Source organism: Convolutriloba macropyga, chromosome 13, assembly GCF_964194025.1.
Source record: "Convolutriloba macropyga chromosome 13, txConMacr16.3, whole genome shotgun sequence".
Classification (NCBI taxonomy): domain Eukaryota; kingdom Metazoa; phylum Xenacoelomorpha; order Acoela; family Convolutidae; genus Convolutriloba; species Convolutriloba macropyga.
In genome coordinates, this window is record NC_134480.1 from 26,488,940 (window position 1) to 26,507,051 (window position 18,112).

Sequence of the window (18,112 nt, forward strand, 5' to 3'; positions counted from 1 at the left end):
CACACGTTTGCTAATTTATCAACCAGTGATGCACCCATAGCGCGTTTGGATCATAACAGATTGTGCATACCAGATGCCTATATAATTCAAATGAGAATTTGTCAACACTAGTCTGAAGAGATTTTGTATTTCATAATTTGAAATCCAGGGTGCTTGGGTAGAGTTTTCTTTGAGCATTTTTGGATAACGTCTCCAGCCAGCACATTTTTATATTAATTTTTTTTCAAAAGGTACTATTTGTCCGTCATCATCAAGAAAAGCTAACTCTAACGTTTTTCTAGCATCTTGTGCGATGGTTCCAAATTACTAGCTTAATAGTTTTTGCAGTTTCACTCTTAATAGCTCTACGAAAATTATTGCCGTATACATTGAACAGCAGTGGTCCCGACAAAGTTGTTTGTTGCACACATGTGACAACTTCAATCCAATTGGAGTAGTATGATTTAATTTTACACGCTGAAGTCTGTCAGAAATAAGGATGTCTGGTTTTTTGTATCTATGAAAACCAATTACTCTCACTTTGTCTACTAGGATAGGATCTTTCCAGTATGTACCCTCCGAGTACTTTATGCACCTCCCAGTTATAGAGCACGTGCTTTTACATAGCTACATAGTACATCATTATGTTAAAATGGGGCACGTGTGTCTCTGGGCTGAAATAACAAGCATGCTCTAAAAGTTTTTTAATGTTATGTTTTCGTTAAGATTGTAAGTAGGTGTGATACAATTACTGTTCGGCCATCTGTTATAGCGTAAGGCAGCAACAATAAAAAAGTCCTAATGGCTTGTTGGAAATCAACTCCATAAGTACAATATGCACCAGTCTTTTTTCTAACAAACTATAAATGGAACGGTTTCTCAGCTAACTTTCCAGCTCTTTTCCGTAAAATTTAATTTAATTAGACAATGTTAAATTAGCAAATTCCTTTATTCCATTTTCATTTATTATTATATCTTTTTTTGCAGCGCAGTTGAAGTTGTGCAACAGTCTTGTCGCCCTCTGAGTGTATTTTGAAAATTTCAGTGATTTTTCTCTCTTTCAAAAGCACTGTTTTTTACCGTTTTTAAGTTCGATAGAACTTGCCGTTTTGTGTTATAAACTTCCCGATTAGTAGAGGCCTAGTTTTCCTGTTAAGTCCTATGTGCATCTTGTTTTCTTTATAATTTTGTTATCTAAACTTCGTCAGTCTATTTAGTTTTCTTGATGGTTTTGTGTTTACTATTTCATATATTTTGTTTACAATTGGAGCACGAGTTTTGAGATCCTTGCTAACATTTGATATCAATAAATTTAGAATTTGGAGAACATCACTGTATTGTTAGATATAGCGCCCCAGGGAACAGAACATAGTTTTAACAAAATCGTTTGCTTTTTAACCAAACAGTATATATATATATATATATATATATATTTTGCATCGCGATTTTGTCTTTTTCATATCAGTTACTTCAAGAGACGCTATAGTTCAATTTTGCCTGTAATGTTCATCTTTACATTCAAAATGCAATCAACATGTGTTTATGAGATTTGCGTTAATCTTCTGTGTTCATCGGTGTCAACAATTTGTAGAGATTAAGGTGTACAGCTAATTTTTTTTTAAAAATTTTTCTCTCACTTTTATTCAGAGAGTTGAGGTTAGAGACAACCAGTAAATTTAAATTGTGTTGCGTTGTCCAAACTGTAGTCTAAGTTGTAGGATAGTCCACATGAAAATTTTTCTCGATGTTGTTTCGAAGGATTGCAAATTACGTTGAGCAGTTTTCTATCTGCTTTTGTGTCAAAGCCTTTTTTTAAGTTCAATACGAACTGACTCAAATTTCGCTCAAACATGACTTAATCAGGTTCATCGTTTGGTGCAAGTATCGTTGGAATATATAGAGCAAGACTTCAACCTTTCCTTTTTCTCTTTTTGAATGCGGTATTTTTGAAGTTGAACATGAGTATCGCTTAAAACGTTTCACAGATTGGAGCAATGACTCCTACTTAATAACGTTTCACCTAATCTAGGAATCAGACTTTTCTCGAATATCCTGGAAGACATTTTCGCGAGAAGATTCATTTCGTAATTAAATTTTGAGCATTCCAGTAGAACTTTTACAAATATTTAGGGACTTTTTTGTAGTCACTGAAAGAGATTCATAGGAAACCCTTGGTTCCAAATTTGACTCCAGATCATTATTTAGCATTTATTCGTCAGAAATAAATTTTGCGAGGTTCACTCTGGGTAGATTCAAGATAATCCACGACGGTACATTCAAGTTTATGTTTGCTTTCGCGCTGCAGTGATGCAATAAAATCGAGAGCATTGAGCATGTTGCTAAAATTTGAAGATTAAATCCGAAGGGCGCGGTATTAGATACATAGCGCTTTAAAAATTAAGAGATTGTTTTGGCAAGTTTTTTTGTCTGTCCTATCTGTTTTCACTATTTAAGTTCATCGAAATTTTGCAAAGAGAATTTACAATAGATTTAAGTCCGTTATATACATAAGTAGATTTGGGCAAAAAAAATCATTAATTCGTTAGTTTATTCTGATGGTACGAAGGGTTTTAAAGGTGAGCTAACTGTATGAAATACATACCAATCAAAGTGTTAAAAATTTAACAAAACGTTAAAAATCTAAATCACCCGAAACAAAAACCAGGAAATGACTCCGTGCAGTGTGCTTTGCCTATTCTGGTATCATCAATTTTTAAAAAAAATGACCCAGAAGACCAGCAATTATACCAACAATTATCTTGTTTTATGTAGCTGAATTTTTTTGTTATTGCTGAAATAGATTCATGAGAAGCTGTTGCTTCCAAAATTGACTCGAAATCAACACTTAGCAAAAGTTTCATCAGAAAAAAAGTTTTGTGGTCAATCTGTGCTGATTCAAGATAAACTACTGCATTAAATTCAAGAATCATTTTGTTTTTTGGATTGCAGTGATGAACAAAAAGGTCATTGGACATGTTGCTAAGAAAAAGATGACCATATCCAAAAGAAACGTGTTTAGACAAATAGTGCTTAAAAAATCAAACACACCGTTTTCGCCAGTTTTTTGTGTCTGTTAATATTGTTTCGGTCGCATAGATATAACACAACCTCTTATTTCAATGTTTAAGTTTTTTGTATTGTTTTAAAGAGATTTTACAGAAAAGTTAACGCCGTTTTCAGAGGGATATTAGAAATCTATGTGAAGTCAATCAAGATTATTTTGAAACTGCGCATTTAAATCAATCAGATTGAGTCTTTTGTGCGATTATTTATTTCTTCACTTTGGCTACTAAACTGAATAGTTTTTCGTTGAATTTATTGACACTGATATTACTCTCCTATCTAATTGCACCAAGTGATAAAAAAGTGCCGATTGACATTGTTTCTGATGTAGATTTATTTGCTCGAGTGTAAGTTAGGTTCTCGTAAGCCATAATTGACTCGTTAATGCCAATATCGGCCGTAGACAGTCATCTATTCTATTTGTACTTTACTGTTTCACTGCCTTTAGCTCTGCTGTTTGCAGTTCTTTAAAGCACTCCTGAGATCTTATGACCGCTGAAGCCACTTGCTAAGAAATTAAGAAATTTGGGCGGAAACATTCTCATAAGACAAAGAACAGTGCGGATCAGGCATAAGTGGATCAACTTTAGGTAATAAATATTTTAAGGCAATTTCTATACCAGGTAGTGCACTCATCGTCCAGATTAAACGCATATAATATTATTTTCAAGGTAACTTGCCTGTTTTTGAGCTATAAAACAAACTGTGGCGTCTCCTCCTTTAACCCCAATTGTTTCATAACAATATTCAATTGTTTTGATATAAAAATTGAACTACCAGAGCCCTCAGAGGATTTCATAGATTTGGTACAAGAAAACGGTTCTACTTCTTTTCACCCCGATTCATTTAACCACGCATATTTTAACCCCGTATCTTTTAACCCCTCTATCATTTAACCCCTATATCATTTCATCCCGCTGATTAGGAGTCGACATTAAAGGCATATTTTGTCATAATTAAGTAGATAAATTAATCCCACGTTCGGTTGTGATAGTTTCATATCAAGTCCCACGGGCCGCTGAGGCATGGCCTGGCCCGCGAGGCATGGCCAAATGATTATATTGCTAATTTAATTGTCCTTATTTTATAGAAAGATTAAAATCGGGGTGAAATGATAGAGGGGTTAAAAGATAGAGGGGTTAAATGATAACAGGAGTGAATAAATCGGGGTTAAATGATAGGGGGTTAAATAAATAGGGGTGAAAAAACGGGACACCCAAGAAAACTCCTACGTCTTTTCTGCTCATCTGAAACAACCCCTATTGCTTCATATTTACACATTATGACAAACAGTAGCCTAAATCGGGTCGTACCTATAGCAACCGGTCGTACGCAAATCAAAAATTTTTTGAACTGATTGAGAGTATTAACAGCAGAAATAAAGAAACAGTTCAAGTAAAAAAAGACTTAGGCAGAAGAAATCAGTAACTTCAGTAATTTCTAGGTTTATTCTGATGCTTTAGATCGTTTTAATCGCAGGCTAATTGTATGAAAAACTTACAGAGCAAAGTTTTCAAAAATTACCGAAACGTTGAAAAACTAATTAATCCAAAGCAAAAGTTTGAGGTTATTAATCATCTCTGTTTTTTCCACAATTGTCTATACGCGGGATTATTCAGTTAATTGGCATCGCATCATATCATTTCTTAAATTTTATTTTTAGGATTGGATAGATAAAGGTTACCGGAGTGTTTTAATATAGAACTATTGATACATTTTGTCATCTGTTAACAGGTAAAGCGCACACGCTTCACCACTGAAACTCTGCCCTGGGATTTAATCTTGTCACCAAATCTCAGGGATGAAGTTCTTCATAATAGAGACGATTCAGCATTTGTCCACTCCTACCGAGGCGACACTATAGCCAATCTGTTCAATGACATGCAGCAAAAACCGCATTTGTATCTGCGAAGAGTGACTAAATAGCTGGACTCAAGGGCCACCGACGCCATTCTGCGAACTTTGCTACAAGCTACTAAGCTTTGCTTGAACTAGTTGAAAAAAAATCAAACCCACCGTCATAAGTACACAAAAATTGTAGACTTAAAAAACAAATGTTTCTTGACAAACAATTAGACCTTCGCAAATGTGTCCCTTTAATCTTCTTATCGAAACTCACCTGGTGTCTTTGTCACATTGCCTTTGTTGTCTTCCAGTAGCAGCATTTTCTGTCGTAGTGGTGTACACTTATCGTCCCAAGGAGTTTTTAAATTCGTTAATTTTCTTCATGATCTATTATCCTGTTTCACTGTTTATCTTCTCTACTTGACGCCAGGTACTGCTAATTAGCAATCTCCTCAACCCCTACAAGGTCTGAATCCTGGGCAGGCTGCTCTAAATGTTAGAATCACCTTAGACGTAGCGGCGTCTTCTACTCTTCCTACGGAAACTATATGCATGGAAAATGCTGCGGGTTGTAAACCGCAAACTAACACCGTTCGGTTTCTTATACAAACACTTAACAGAATATCTTCACGCACCAACGCAGGCCAGTAGCAGTACCACAGAGACTGCTGAGATTTATTAAAGCTACAGCCCCTGAGTTCTGGAAAAATTTGGTCGCCGACTTGAACAAAAATCTGAAATTTATTTACAACGAATTCGTACATTTAAGAACTGCGTTTGTCTTGATCAGAAATAAAGTGGAATTCAAGTTTCACTGACACATTAGCGACAATCCTTTCAACAAATGAAGATGCTGAAGAAACAGGAAAAAGCCATGATCTGAGATTTTGTTACGCTGCTGCTGATCTTTCCGCAAATTAAAGAAAGTCATGACACATCGATCGCAAAAACCATTACCAGACGCCTTGATCAATTGACTTCCGGGGACATAAATTAATTCTTCACAGAAGCAAAAGCTTTGCAACTCATTAGGACCCATTCGGACGCTCATTAGCGAACCATTAGGAGAAAAGCGAAACATGACCTCAACAAATATAAGAGCTCCATAAATACAAGACTTCAGCCAAGACCACAAACGCCATCAGATGAGCTAGTGAAGAATCCCAAAAAATAGTATCCGCTCCATGATTGAGAAGTTAACAGTCAATGGGTAACAAAAACTGTACTCCAAATCCTGCGCGAGAGAAATATTCAAAAAGTAAACCCCTGAAACTCAAATTAACCCACTACCATTCCTCGTATTTTGAGAGGTCAATGGAAGCACTATTCGCAGAGCAGCTATGAATACATTTGGAAGCCATGATCGTGCAGGCCCAGGGATAGATGCCCAGGAATGGCGACCGCTACCTACATCATTCAAAGCATTGTCTTTTTTATTGACCTACACAAAATTCTCCCAAAATTAGCTAACCAAATTACAACAAAAAAGCCCTCGTCCCTTGATTCCCAAAACCCATGCCAATTTTTTGCCATAAAGGGATTCCCTGGCGGCCGAACAGGTATCGGTGAAGTAATAGGTAGAGCCTTCGGACCAATCGTCATGAAACTTGTGAAGCAAATTGTTAACCAAATTAACCAAATTGGCAGAAACACCTCGGCCAAAAATTTGGCAGTGAACACGCCTTTCACTCCATCAGGAGCGCATATGATGATACAAAAACGGAAGCAAAATTGCATTTAACAGCCTCAATTGCCAGCTTGACCTCAAAAATACAAGTTTTTGCCCGTTGTCATAAATTTCTCTCAAGAATTCTTAGCAATAACCGTCCAACATAAACACAAACAAACTGGTTCTCAAATATAACAAGGCGACTCGTTAATGTGCGATCGCACATAAGGTTCCGACCCCGCTCATCCACAATTTTGGCTTGATTGTCTACCAAATGAGGAACATAGAAGAACCCAAAAACTCAAGTATTTAAAAAAGAATTGGTATGAACGAAAAGAAAGTCTCCAAAGAAAATAACTGTGGTGGAGTAAAAATTGCGCATTAGATTGATGAGATGTGCAAATATTATGAAAGCGAGTCAAGACAAACAGCAAAATCAAACAACAGCAACAACAAAACTTAATTACATCAAAAACTTCATGTCCGTTGTAAAAAACAAAACTTAATAACAAAGTCAAAATACCATCAGATAAAACTGATATTAAACAAAATAACCTGTAATTCACCAGAAAAGATAAGGGAGTAGTCAATAAAAAGGCTTGGTAACAATTAGACAATAAACAACAAAAACAGTAAAGTTGAAAAATTCGCTTCCTTTTTTAAAACAATTAATTTCGAAATAATGAAAACCATTAGAAATCAAATAAAACATCCCATAGGTATACGATTACCAATGCTTCCACAGAATGAATTAATAGCTGCTGGTATTCAATTTTTTACGAGGTTACAAAAAGAACATATAGACAACAAACAAAAAAATCATATAAAACTTGGCATAAAACACTTTCGAAAACTTAAAGCCATACTATGGCCATCAAAATGTGTTCCATTGCGCTTTCTGCAACCACCGATCATGTATTATGTGACCTCTTATTAATGAAGCTAGGTAACAGGTAGACAAAAATGGGAAACAAAATGAAAAAATAACACTTTAATTTCTTTTCGAAAAAAAAAATAATTTCCAAAGACATGAACGCCATTAATTACAGAAAAAAAATCAATTAAGTTCGCATATTCTTCCAAAAGAAGCCCATGAGAATTGCAACTATCCAGAATATGTCTTATGTCTACAAAAAGAACGTCAAACATGAAAAAAATCAAAAATTAATTTACTTTTTTTTCGTGTCGAAGCCAGTAAAGTCAATGAATTCTTTAAAAACATTAGATTGTGTGACACTAATCCCGTTTTGGAACCTTCCGTTAACAATAATAATGTCATAATTGGCCTGTAATTAACGACACTAGATAACAACCCAACAAAAAGAGGAACAAAATTGCGAAGTTAAAGTGTTTTTTTTTAATTTGGAAGACAATTGTCTTCAGAGTCATGAAAGCTATCAGCTATCTACTAAAATCAGAATATCGTCTCATGTATTCTTCCATCGAACGGCAATGAAACCGTCTCATTGTACAGTAAAATTTCATACAACTAAAAAGACAAAGTAAAAACGGCAGTTAAAGACAATATAAAAATTTCAATTAAATTTTTCGAGAAGGTAGTGTCGAAGCCGTTAAAATCATAATCTAAATCTTCATGCATTTTAATAATATCAATTTTGCCTTTTTTAAAGCCAATAATGTGATATATGAACTGTCAATAACGTGATAATTTGACAAAACTAGAAAACGTGAAAAATGGGCAAATAACTAATAATTAAGAAAATTTGAAATCTAGTTATATTAAAGCCAGTAGCCATAACTTAAAGCGTAAAACTGCAATAAAAGATTAAATTTGATTTTGATAGAAAGAAGAAGCATTCTTTCTTTGCGGACAATAAGCTAAAAGTTGACCAAAAAAGAGTAAATTAGAGGCAAAATTTCAAAAAGTCATTATTTATTTGAAAATCTAATGCTTTTAAAAGTCAAAACGACCATAAGCTTTCAAGTAATCAACTAGATACAATAATGTGGATTTAATTAGGAAACCAATTGGAACTATCATTAGTGAGCTTTTGAAATGTTCTGTTAATTAATTATTGTAGAAGAGATCGAATTTTTTTTATCAAAAAGACCGACTGTTTACAATCAGAAATATTTTTGGATTATAGCAGTCCAAGAATGGTCCAAAACTAGCCCTCCTAATGCTGTTTGTTCTTTAAGAACACTTAATTATTCGAAGGTTATAGACATTGATTTTTTGTTTGTTGAAAAATCAAAACTAGATGCTGCGTGTTTGATTATCAATAAATAAAATTAGCAAAAAACGGCTTAGTTTTTAATTACAGAGCACTCTCAACGGAATTTGAAGGAAAAAAAGCCCCCTTTTGATTCTACAAAAATTGTGCTAGTGGTGATTGGGTCTGTACTTCCTGTAAATTTAATCAAAATGGACTAAAGAAACTTATTTCGTGCTGTTTTTGAAGAAAAAGTCTTAATTTTGAAATATTTAGCCAGAATTTTTGACAAAAAAATAGCCTACAAAATTCTTGTGAACTTTTTTGTTTTTACAAATAAAACTCAACAACACTTTCAAAAAAATTAACAAATTTTAGCAAAATTGGCGAAATGTTATTCAAAAATTCCGAAAAAAGGAATAAAATCTCGCCGGAATTCACACTAATTTCTCAAAATTTAAACCTCGATAATTCCCTGTAACATACGAAAATGAAAAAATCTTTTTAATTCCATGTTCTACGCTGGACAAGCTTTCTAATGATACCAGTCTCAACTCTCTACAATTAATATATGGATCGGCCAAAATTGACTGAACAAAAAAAACACGTTTGAGTATATAGTTCCTTCCCCCTCAAAAGGGGTCGGAACAACAATGTATGAAGTAAAGACACTGCCCACATTGTGAAAAATCATGACTCTAACAATCCCAAAAAAGAAAGTTGCTGAGGGAAATGCAGCAGATTCTATCAAATCCCTGAAACTTCTCCTTGATAAACTCCGAGCTATCGGATTAGACTTTGCACAATTTTATTAAGTGCCACCTCATCACAAAAACAAAGCAAATCGCCAGAGCCAGAAAAAATGCGAAGAGGACGTCACGGGCTCAACTGAACTGCGCGCTGAATTTCTTTCAGAAAAAGAAAACAAATAATTACAGAACAAACTAAGTAAATAAGCAACGATCTTGTGACGCAAAACATGTAAAAAGCATGTAAAACGCTGTCCAATGAAAATGACTTTCATGAGGAGAACTACACCAAATTCGCGAACATTAATCAGCAGTGCCGACAAAGAACAAAAATAGCATAATAATGACATCCATGGTTATGTTCATCCTAAATACAGCAACAACTAGTGAGAAATTTTTTCGTTGCTGGCGAAGGTTGTGTCTACATCCAATGGAAAAACCAATGAGAAGCCAGCGAAAAACCGGAGCATTTACTTAGTATCAAACGACGCAACAAACCAGACGCCAAGACGTTGCATGTCGAGCTGAATTTCACCGAACTGGAGGCGTATACAATAGACTTTGAAAAAGGATCGTCATGCTGGTTAAATGCTTTCTCTTTCTAAATAGGTACAACTTTGATTTGAACAAATATGATTTTGATGACGGTAAGGAACAAAAACAAGGATGTAAACCAAACAAAACTCTCTCAATCTGTCCATGTGGCAAGGCGTTCACAGTTGCCCATGCTTCACTTTGATCAATGTTGAATATACTCACATTAGACACAATGAAATATGTCGTAGAAATGGAACCATGTCCTCAGATCTTGCAATGAGACCGCTTCACATATCAAAACACAACAGCTGAAAAAGATGCAAAAATATACATCAGAGCAAACGGCGAATGGGAATAAACATTCTCAGAGACTTTTTTGAATGTTAAAATATTTAAACTTCATGAAATAATTTGTCCAAAATCATTTGAAAACGCCAACAAAAATCACGAGTAATTCAATAATCTGAAATATGAACAGCAAATCAGATAATTCGAGAAGACCTTCTTTAATCTCATAGTTTGCGCCTGCAATGTAGGAGCATTTCCCTCAGCATCCAAAGTCATGAAGCGCATCGCATGGAAGATGAGTAAAAAAGGGGACTCCTACTTTGACAGGGTTATATACATAAGAAACAAGATAAGCTTTGCTCGACTGTGATGCTCAATCATATGCCTCCAATGATCTCGCGCGCAGGCTCAGGAACTGCACAACCGTGGACACAACAATTGGAACCGTTGTTGAAGAGGGGAGATTGACAGCTGTCAGAGTTTAGAAAATTGATGATAGGAGTTCGCTTGCAACCCCCGAGTTTACTGACCACAATATAAGAGGAGAGGCATTCTTTTAATTGACTTTTCTAAAAAAGTAGATTTAGGCAGAAGAATTTAGAAATCAGTGGTTTACTTTGATTGTTTAAGGAATTGTTTAAGTGGTTCAACAAATCCAAACTTTTGATTGTAATTCAATTTAGTCAACTAAGAAAAACGAACCTTTCTGCCAATAGTTCAATCATCAGATAATATAATTTTGATTAAAACTAATTACAAAATTAAATGACTTGCAAACTTGTTGATGAGCTTTACTGTCTCTTCAGTAATCATAGGAAATCAATTCGAAATTTTTCAAAATTCTGATTTTTTTTCAAACTTGGTCCAGCAACGTAATCTTTTTTTCATATATTATCCAATTCATAGACTCATACGTGTTCCTTTCTAATCATTCGAAAGTAAAACAGCAATTATAATTTTACCAGAAAAAGGTACTACCGTTAAAAAAACACCTTAAAGTAGATTCAGAATTACTTGACTGAGTCTTTTCTATGATTGTTCAGTTCATTTGGCCTGCTTTCCCTACTTTACATTTTCTAGTTTATTCCAGTGAAAAACTGAAATATGCACGGCAAATCCTTGACTAGGATAATAGAAAATTTCTCTCTCTCATCTACAAAACAAACCAACAATAAATTCCCGCGTCAATAAAAATCATTGGGAAAGCATTTATTGCAAATATATCGTTCTACAAATTAACAATCAATTGTAAAATATGAAATGATATAACTGATACTCAAAATTTTGCCAAAATTAAGGAATAGTGCTGTTGTATTTAATTATAATTTAAGAGATTACAAATAATTATAAAACAAAAATAAATACTATAAACATGACAGCGCCTTTTGTAGATATCATTTATACACCTCTTTTTTATTTAGAAAATCCGTTTTCAATCTTTCTTGTTTTTTAGTCATACTCCTACAGGGCGTCCTCAACTCTTGCTGCGACAACTAACCGCAAACTTTTTCATGTCTCCCTAAATTGATGAAATGAAACCAAGATCTAACTGTTCGTTGCGTATATTCTTCGAAAACTCATCTGCCAACATATTCAGATTTTCCAACCATTTATGGTTCATAATTGAGGAGTATTCTTCGCTGCAGAACTTGTAAATGACATTGAAATATCAGATGGGAGGCGTTTCAAAATTACCAATGTGCTTTTCGTATGAACAAGTTGTTCAATAAAATATCCGTTTTTTTGTTTCCTGGCAAATGAACGCTCAATTTTAATGCTAGTAAATGGCTCGGAGGTTGATTCTTTTACTTCAATTTCTAAGCCGTAAGCACACGAACGAACAAGATAGCTTCAAAGTTTTGCTCCATAGAAGTTCAGTTTCTGGTAATGGCACCAATTTTAGAAATCTTAATGTTTGTTATTTTGGATGTTAATGATCGCTTTATAAACTATATGCAAGTTTGTTTTTGTTGTTCTTCCTCTAGTTTTCCTCTTATTTATCAGACACCAGAATTAATTTTTTGCCAGCATTTAATCATTTTCTTCCGCCAAATAGCGGTCGTTATATCACTTATGCGGCTGCAGGGTCATTGCTAGCACTCTGTTTTTGTATTGTTTTGTGGCGTACATTGTTTTGTTGACTAGAGTCCAAGTCTGTAGTGACTATATGCGGGAAGCATCCCTGTATGAGTCCAGGAGTGCCGTGGATGCCAGAGGTGCTCTTTGGTTGTGAGATCCAAATGCCATCATACGAGTACCTGGCCAACACCAATCAATCAATGCAATCCTTATTATTAAAGCCAGAAAACCGCTTACAATCTAGTCTCCATATAGAAAAGTTAACAGGGGTGGGGGAGTGCAAAATTATATGTCAATTCAAATTGATACCCGGTTGGTGGCAGACTAAATCTGCGCTGAATCAGTCTAGAGACTTCCTGTTTTTTAGGATGGCTAGTATTCTGTTCATGTCAGAATTTACACTGGCCAGTCTTGATTTTTCGTGTAAAATTTAATGCATGAAAAATGATATGCTCAGCTTAACTCCCGCAAACAAGGTTTGACTCATATGCGATTTGAACTTCCGCGTGGCTACTTGTAACATTTAATATGAGTAGCCACTATGCTGCCACAAAACCCGGATCCATCTCGAATGGTTAACTTATAAGAACTTTTCTGTCAAAGTCTTTCTGCCGAAGATGATACATTTTAACCAATTGGTCTCGCACCGGGAGAGCTGTCAATTCGCAAACCAATTTCTTTCTCTTCAACTTCTGCAAAACGTTCTTTATTTTTCAAAAGCAATTTCTTCTGCTGCAACCAAATCCTTCCCGCAAACATATAGCGAACAATGTATATCTCTGGGCTGTAATTTAACTGAAAATAATATCTGTCCAATAGACTGAGGGTAAATTAGACATATATCAAAAATAAACCGTCACAGAAAGCAAATTGGTCAATGGAGTATATTTTCATTAAATAGTGCCAGCTTGATGTCTATCAGTTCGAAGCAATCAATGAGCATCGCAGTTTTAGAATTTTGATCTAATTACAAACGTTATACCATTCCTGAATGTTGGAGTAAATTCGGTGACTTTTTTAGTTTGCTTCCACGTTGCATCTTAAAACCTAGCAAGAGTAGATTTTACTTCTTTGTAATTAATTCGCTTAAATCGTTTGTAAATCACATACTCTTTCTATATGTAAGCAGGCCTTGTTAGGTACCCGTCTCACTTCTTACTGTTTCAGCACCCGATGTTAGTGACAGTGTAAATCAAAGATGATGATGAACCATTAACAGAAGTGCTAAACGTTTTCATAATGACATGTATTGTCATGAATCCTCTTCCAATTTCGAAATAAAGGAAATCAAAGTGGAACATTTTGTTCTCAGAGTAGCCCTAGCCTCGGCAGTTTTTCACCAGGTGATTTAATTTATCGTTTTTAGGGAATATTTTCAGTTCAATTATACAAGTTTCTATTGTAATTTTTTGTTAATCAATTATTTTGGGCTGATTATGATTAATATATAGTGTTTTTAGTATTAATTGTTATAAAGGAAGCAACGCAATGATAAAAGTTTAAATGAAATTAAGGCCAATTTTTTCAAGGGCAAAAAATATGAACTCCTTTGCATTGTAAAACCAGTTTGCTTTGTTGACTCAAAGATATTAATATAATGATATTGAAGGTATTCAGAACAATTTATTTTATTACTGCATTTTGCATTTGCTGGGATGTCAAGACTCAGGGACAAATTTGTAGCGAGATGGATGCATTAAAAGTCCTCAAAGTATGAATCAATTTTGTGCTTTTCGAGGATAAGCAGGATAAATCATTAAATTAAAAAAGCAAATAAAAAGCAAATAAATAAAACTTTGTTTAAGGGCAACTGAAAACCAAAAATTGACAGGTTCATGCCAAAACCAATAAATTGTCGAAACTTCCGCTTTATTGATAACAAAGGTCCACTAAAAAATTATTAATCACCTTTAAGACAAAACATGAAAAATTCGCTTAAATCGTTTGTAAATCACATACTCTTTCTATATGTAAGCAGGCCTTGTTAGGTACCCGTCTCACTTCTTACTGTTTCAGCACCCGATGTTAGTGACTGTGTAAATCAAAGATGATGATGAACCATTAACAGAAGTGCTAAACGTTTTCATAATGACATGTATTGTCATGAATCCTCTTCCAATTTCGAAATAAAGGAAATCAAAGTGGAACATTTTGTTCTCAGAGTAGCCCTAGCCTCGGCAATTTTTCACCAGGTGATTTAATTTATCCTTTTTAGAGAATATTTTCATTTCAATTATACAAGTTTCTATTGTAATTTTTTGTCAATCAATTATTTTGGGCTGATTATGATTAATATATAGTGTTTTTAGTATTAATTGTTATAAAGGAAGCAACGCAATGATAAAAGTTTAAATGAAATTAAGGCCAATTTTTTCAAGGGCAAAAAATATGAACTCCTTTGCATTGTAAAACCAGTTTGCTTAGTTGACTCAAAGATATTAATATAATGATATTGAAGGTATTCAGAACAATTTATTTTATTACTGCATTTTGCATTTGCTGGGATGTCAAGACTCAGGGACAAATTTGTAGCGAGATGGATTCATTAATAGTCCTCAAAGTATGAATCAAATTTGTGCTTTTCGAGGATAAGCAGGATAAATCATTAAATTAAAAAAGCAATTAAAAAGCAAAAAGAAGCGGTTCTTGAAGTTCTCATCTTAAATGACAAAAGGATTAAAACCAAAAAAATAACATCTGAAATAGGTACTAAGCCTCACTACCTCTATCTAAAATTGAAGTAAAAGAAAACGGGAACAGAGGAGGGAGACATTCTGGTTGCATTTTTTTGTTTTTGAAAAATTCATGATAACTTCCACTCATTTTTAGTCGAGCTTCTCATTTATCTGTTTGTTAGTCATTGCCTGTCTGCAGTCAAGAAAGGCAGAAACAAACACATTTCGATTTTCACACCATGAACTGATGCCTCCAAAACAGAATCCGTGAACCGAATACTTAGAATCTAGTAAACCCAAAGGCTGTGAGACAACTTCATGCCCTCCCAGCGTTATCCATTTATCCCGTTTTAGAAGACAAAAAATCAATCCGGAAAGACGAAACCTCTTAAGTCAAAAATTGCATAAAAAGACCGCAGGACAAATATAATTGCTCCAAACTTTGTTTAAGGGCAACTGAAAACCAAAAATTGTCAGGTTAATGCCAAAACCAATAAATTGTCGAAACTTCCGCTTTATTGATAACAAAGGTCGACTAAAAATTTATTAATCACCTTTAAGACAAAACATGAAAAAAAGACTCATTCAAATGAAAACAACCAGTTCAAAAACTAAAAAAAACTGAATGTCTGATGAGCGCAAACGTTCCATGAAATCTGTCAAAAATTAATCAAAACTGCTTAAAATTTTCTATAAAAAGTCTTTGAAAATGAATCAAGTCTAAATTGAACTTGCCAGGCAATTCCTTTGAAGGAAAGTATGGTCAATAAGCTCAATCTTTTTCAATCAGTTTTTAATCCATTTGATCTGGCAAACCAATAAAGTTATTGCCATTGCATAAAAATTTTCTACCGCCGACGATCAATTCGAGGAGAACCAAAGTGGGAAATAACGCAGAAATTACTACATCGCAATTTTCGAAAAACGTTTAAGTGCATAAATTCTTGGAATAGTCTACTGCAACCAATCCCAATTAATTTTAAACTGCTTTTATGCTCCGAAAAAGTGCAATGAAGAGTTATTGTGAATTTAAGTAATTCCAAAAACAAAATTTAACAGCTGCTGTTGGATGAATGTTCGCTTTGTCAGTACCTGTCCTAATCAGGGGCCCCTGTAGGCTAGCTTAAGTTAAATTGAGAGAGGTGAAAGGAATAGAAAAAGGGGTGAATAACGGAGAAGACCTAATTGAAGTGGGAGTTGGAGCAAATGCAGAGGAGTGATTGGAGTGGCGGGGTTGCAACTGGGTCAAAGGCGGGGCTTCACGATAACAAATAAGGTGGCATGAGGGAATAAACTACTGCCAAAAACTGCAACTTCGATCATTTCTACACATAGAGATTAGTAAAGCGCTAGAACTGCTCAGCAGTTTATTGCCCTCTGGGATTCACCTGTTTATACCGTTTTTTAAAAAGAAAAAGTATAAAAAAAACAAAAAGTTTGTAGTAAAAAACAATTTAATATAAAAGACGAACAGATATACCATAATTGATAAAAACTTCATTCGATAGCAGTTAAACATAAAAAAGAAATAGTCTCGGCGCGTTTAATGAGAAAATTTCTGAGATAACCGTAGCTTTTTGTGAAAAGAGAAGAAATCAAGTTTTTGAAAATATAAGATGGAAAAATTTGATCCGCTTGCATATTTTTTAATTCGTAGAAATCCAGAATCAAAATACCTCAGTCTTTTGGCAACGGTTCTGAAAATTTAGCACTAATTGAGTGAATCAAATGATAAAGTAATACGAAGCAAAAAAAAAATTTAAAGGCAATTCTTGAAATGCAATCTATCAATTTTATTGCTCTTCAGTTTCATATGATGACAATTTCTTGAAAATCAGATTTGTTTCTGTTAATACTTACTTGTGCACAAACATAGCTATTGAAAATTTATACATCAATTCACAAACTTGGTGAAATTATTAAGCTGGGTGAAAAAAATAACCTGTGTCTTTCATTGTGCGGTAAAGTCTTTTTATAATACTTTCGGTCGTGAAACACGGCTCACAATTTTTTCCAGATGCAATGCTTTATATTCTCTATTCTTGTGATTAGTTCAGCGCTCCTTAACCAAAATTAAACTAGCATCAGTCATTTTTTGCTAGAGGACTTTAGAAATGTTCTGTTCTAACCGATATTCTGAGGACAATTTGATCCAACTACGAAGTCATTGGGCATAGTGGCAAAACTGGGAGTGTCTAGGATCTTTGTCTTTTCTTGGAGAACTTTAATCTTCCTTATTGATAGCATCAACATGGCCAGCAGATACAGCAATGCAATAGACAGGCAGCCAATCACGAGTAGCAGAATGATCTCTAAGATTGTCATGTGAGGACCATCCAGGTGTCCGATGATTCCGAGTTGCTGCTGTGATCCGATGGTACCACCTCCTCCCCCTTTGTCCTGGGATAGGGAGCCTGAAGAAATGAGTATGGGTGCTGAAAAGGAACATAGAAGGGTGCAGTGCTACACACTAACAGGGTGAATGTGTGACAAGAAAGAAGGCTGACGGTGGTATCCATAGATGGATAGTACAATATTGAATTGGTAAATATTGGGCAAAACCCTCTCACATGTAGACCCTCTCACATTGGTAAATATTGGGCAAAACCCTCTACATATGGAGACAAAACCCTCTCACATGTAATAAGCTTATAAAACGCTTATATAAAACGCAATCTTAATGATCCGATTAATTTCACTTTATTTTTATAAATGCCAGTTTAGACCTGGAGGCGGTTTATAACATATAAACCGTCTTCAGGTCTAAACTGGCAATTATAAAAAAAAAGTGAAATTAATTATTCGAAGCACGTCAACCCCGACCAATAAACTTGATACAATATATTATCATACCCGATATGGTCGACCATGATCTTTTGATAAGTCGACTTCTCATCTAGGTTTTTGTCAAATCAATTTCTTTCGGTGAAATTTCAGGGAAAGACAGAACCTATATTGCAACATAGCTCATTTTTTCTTCAATAATACGTTCTGAAAGTAAAGAGGAGAAAGCGCGTGCAGGTTTCCAAACATTATACGGGATATCGAGGAACA

General features: G+C 34.6%; 2 protein-coding genes across 4 annotated transcripts in view; one reads left to right on the top strand and one right to left on the bottom strand.

The window, feature by feature from the left end:
* Window positions 1–18,112, top strand: part of LOC142351847 (bestrophin-3-like) — a 464,737-nt gene that overhangs the window by 74,633 nt on the left and 371,992 nt on the right. The window lies entirely within an intron of this gene.
* LOC142351678 (hemicentin-2-like) overlaps window positions 12,433–18,112 on the bottom strand; it is an 88,742-nt gene continuing 83,062 nt past the window's right edge. The window contains exons 16-17 of the mRNA XM_075403818.1: window positions 17,188–17,493; window positions 12,433–12,562 (exon numbers count right to left, since the gene is read on the bottom strand). Of these exons, the coding sequence (XP_075259933.1) occupies window positions 12,468–12,562; window positions 17,188–17,493 (401 nt within the window). The 3' untranslated portion in view covers window positions 12,433–12,467. The remainder of the gene's footprint in view (window positions 12,563–17,187; window positions 17,494–18,112) is intronic.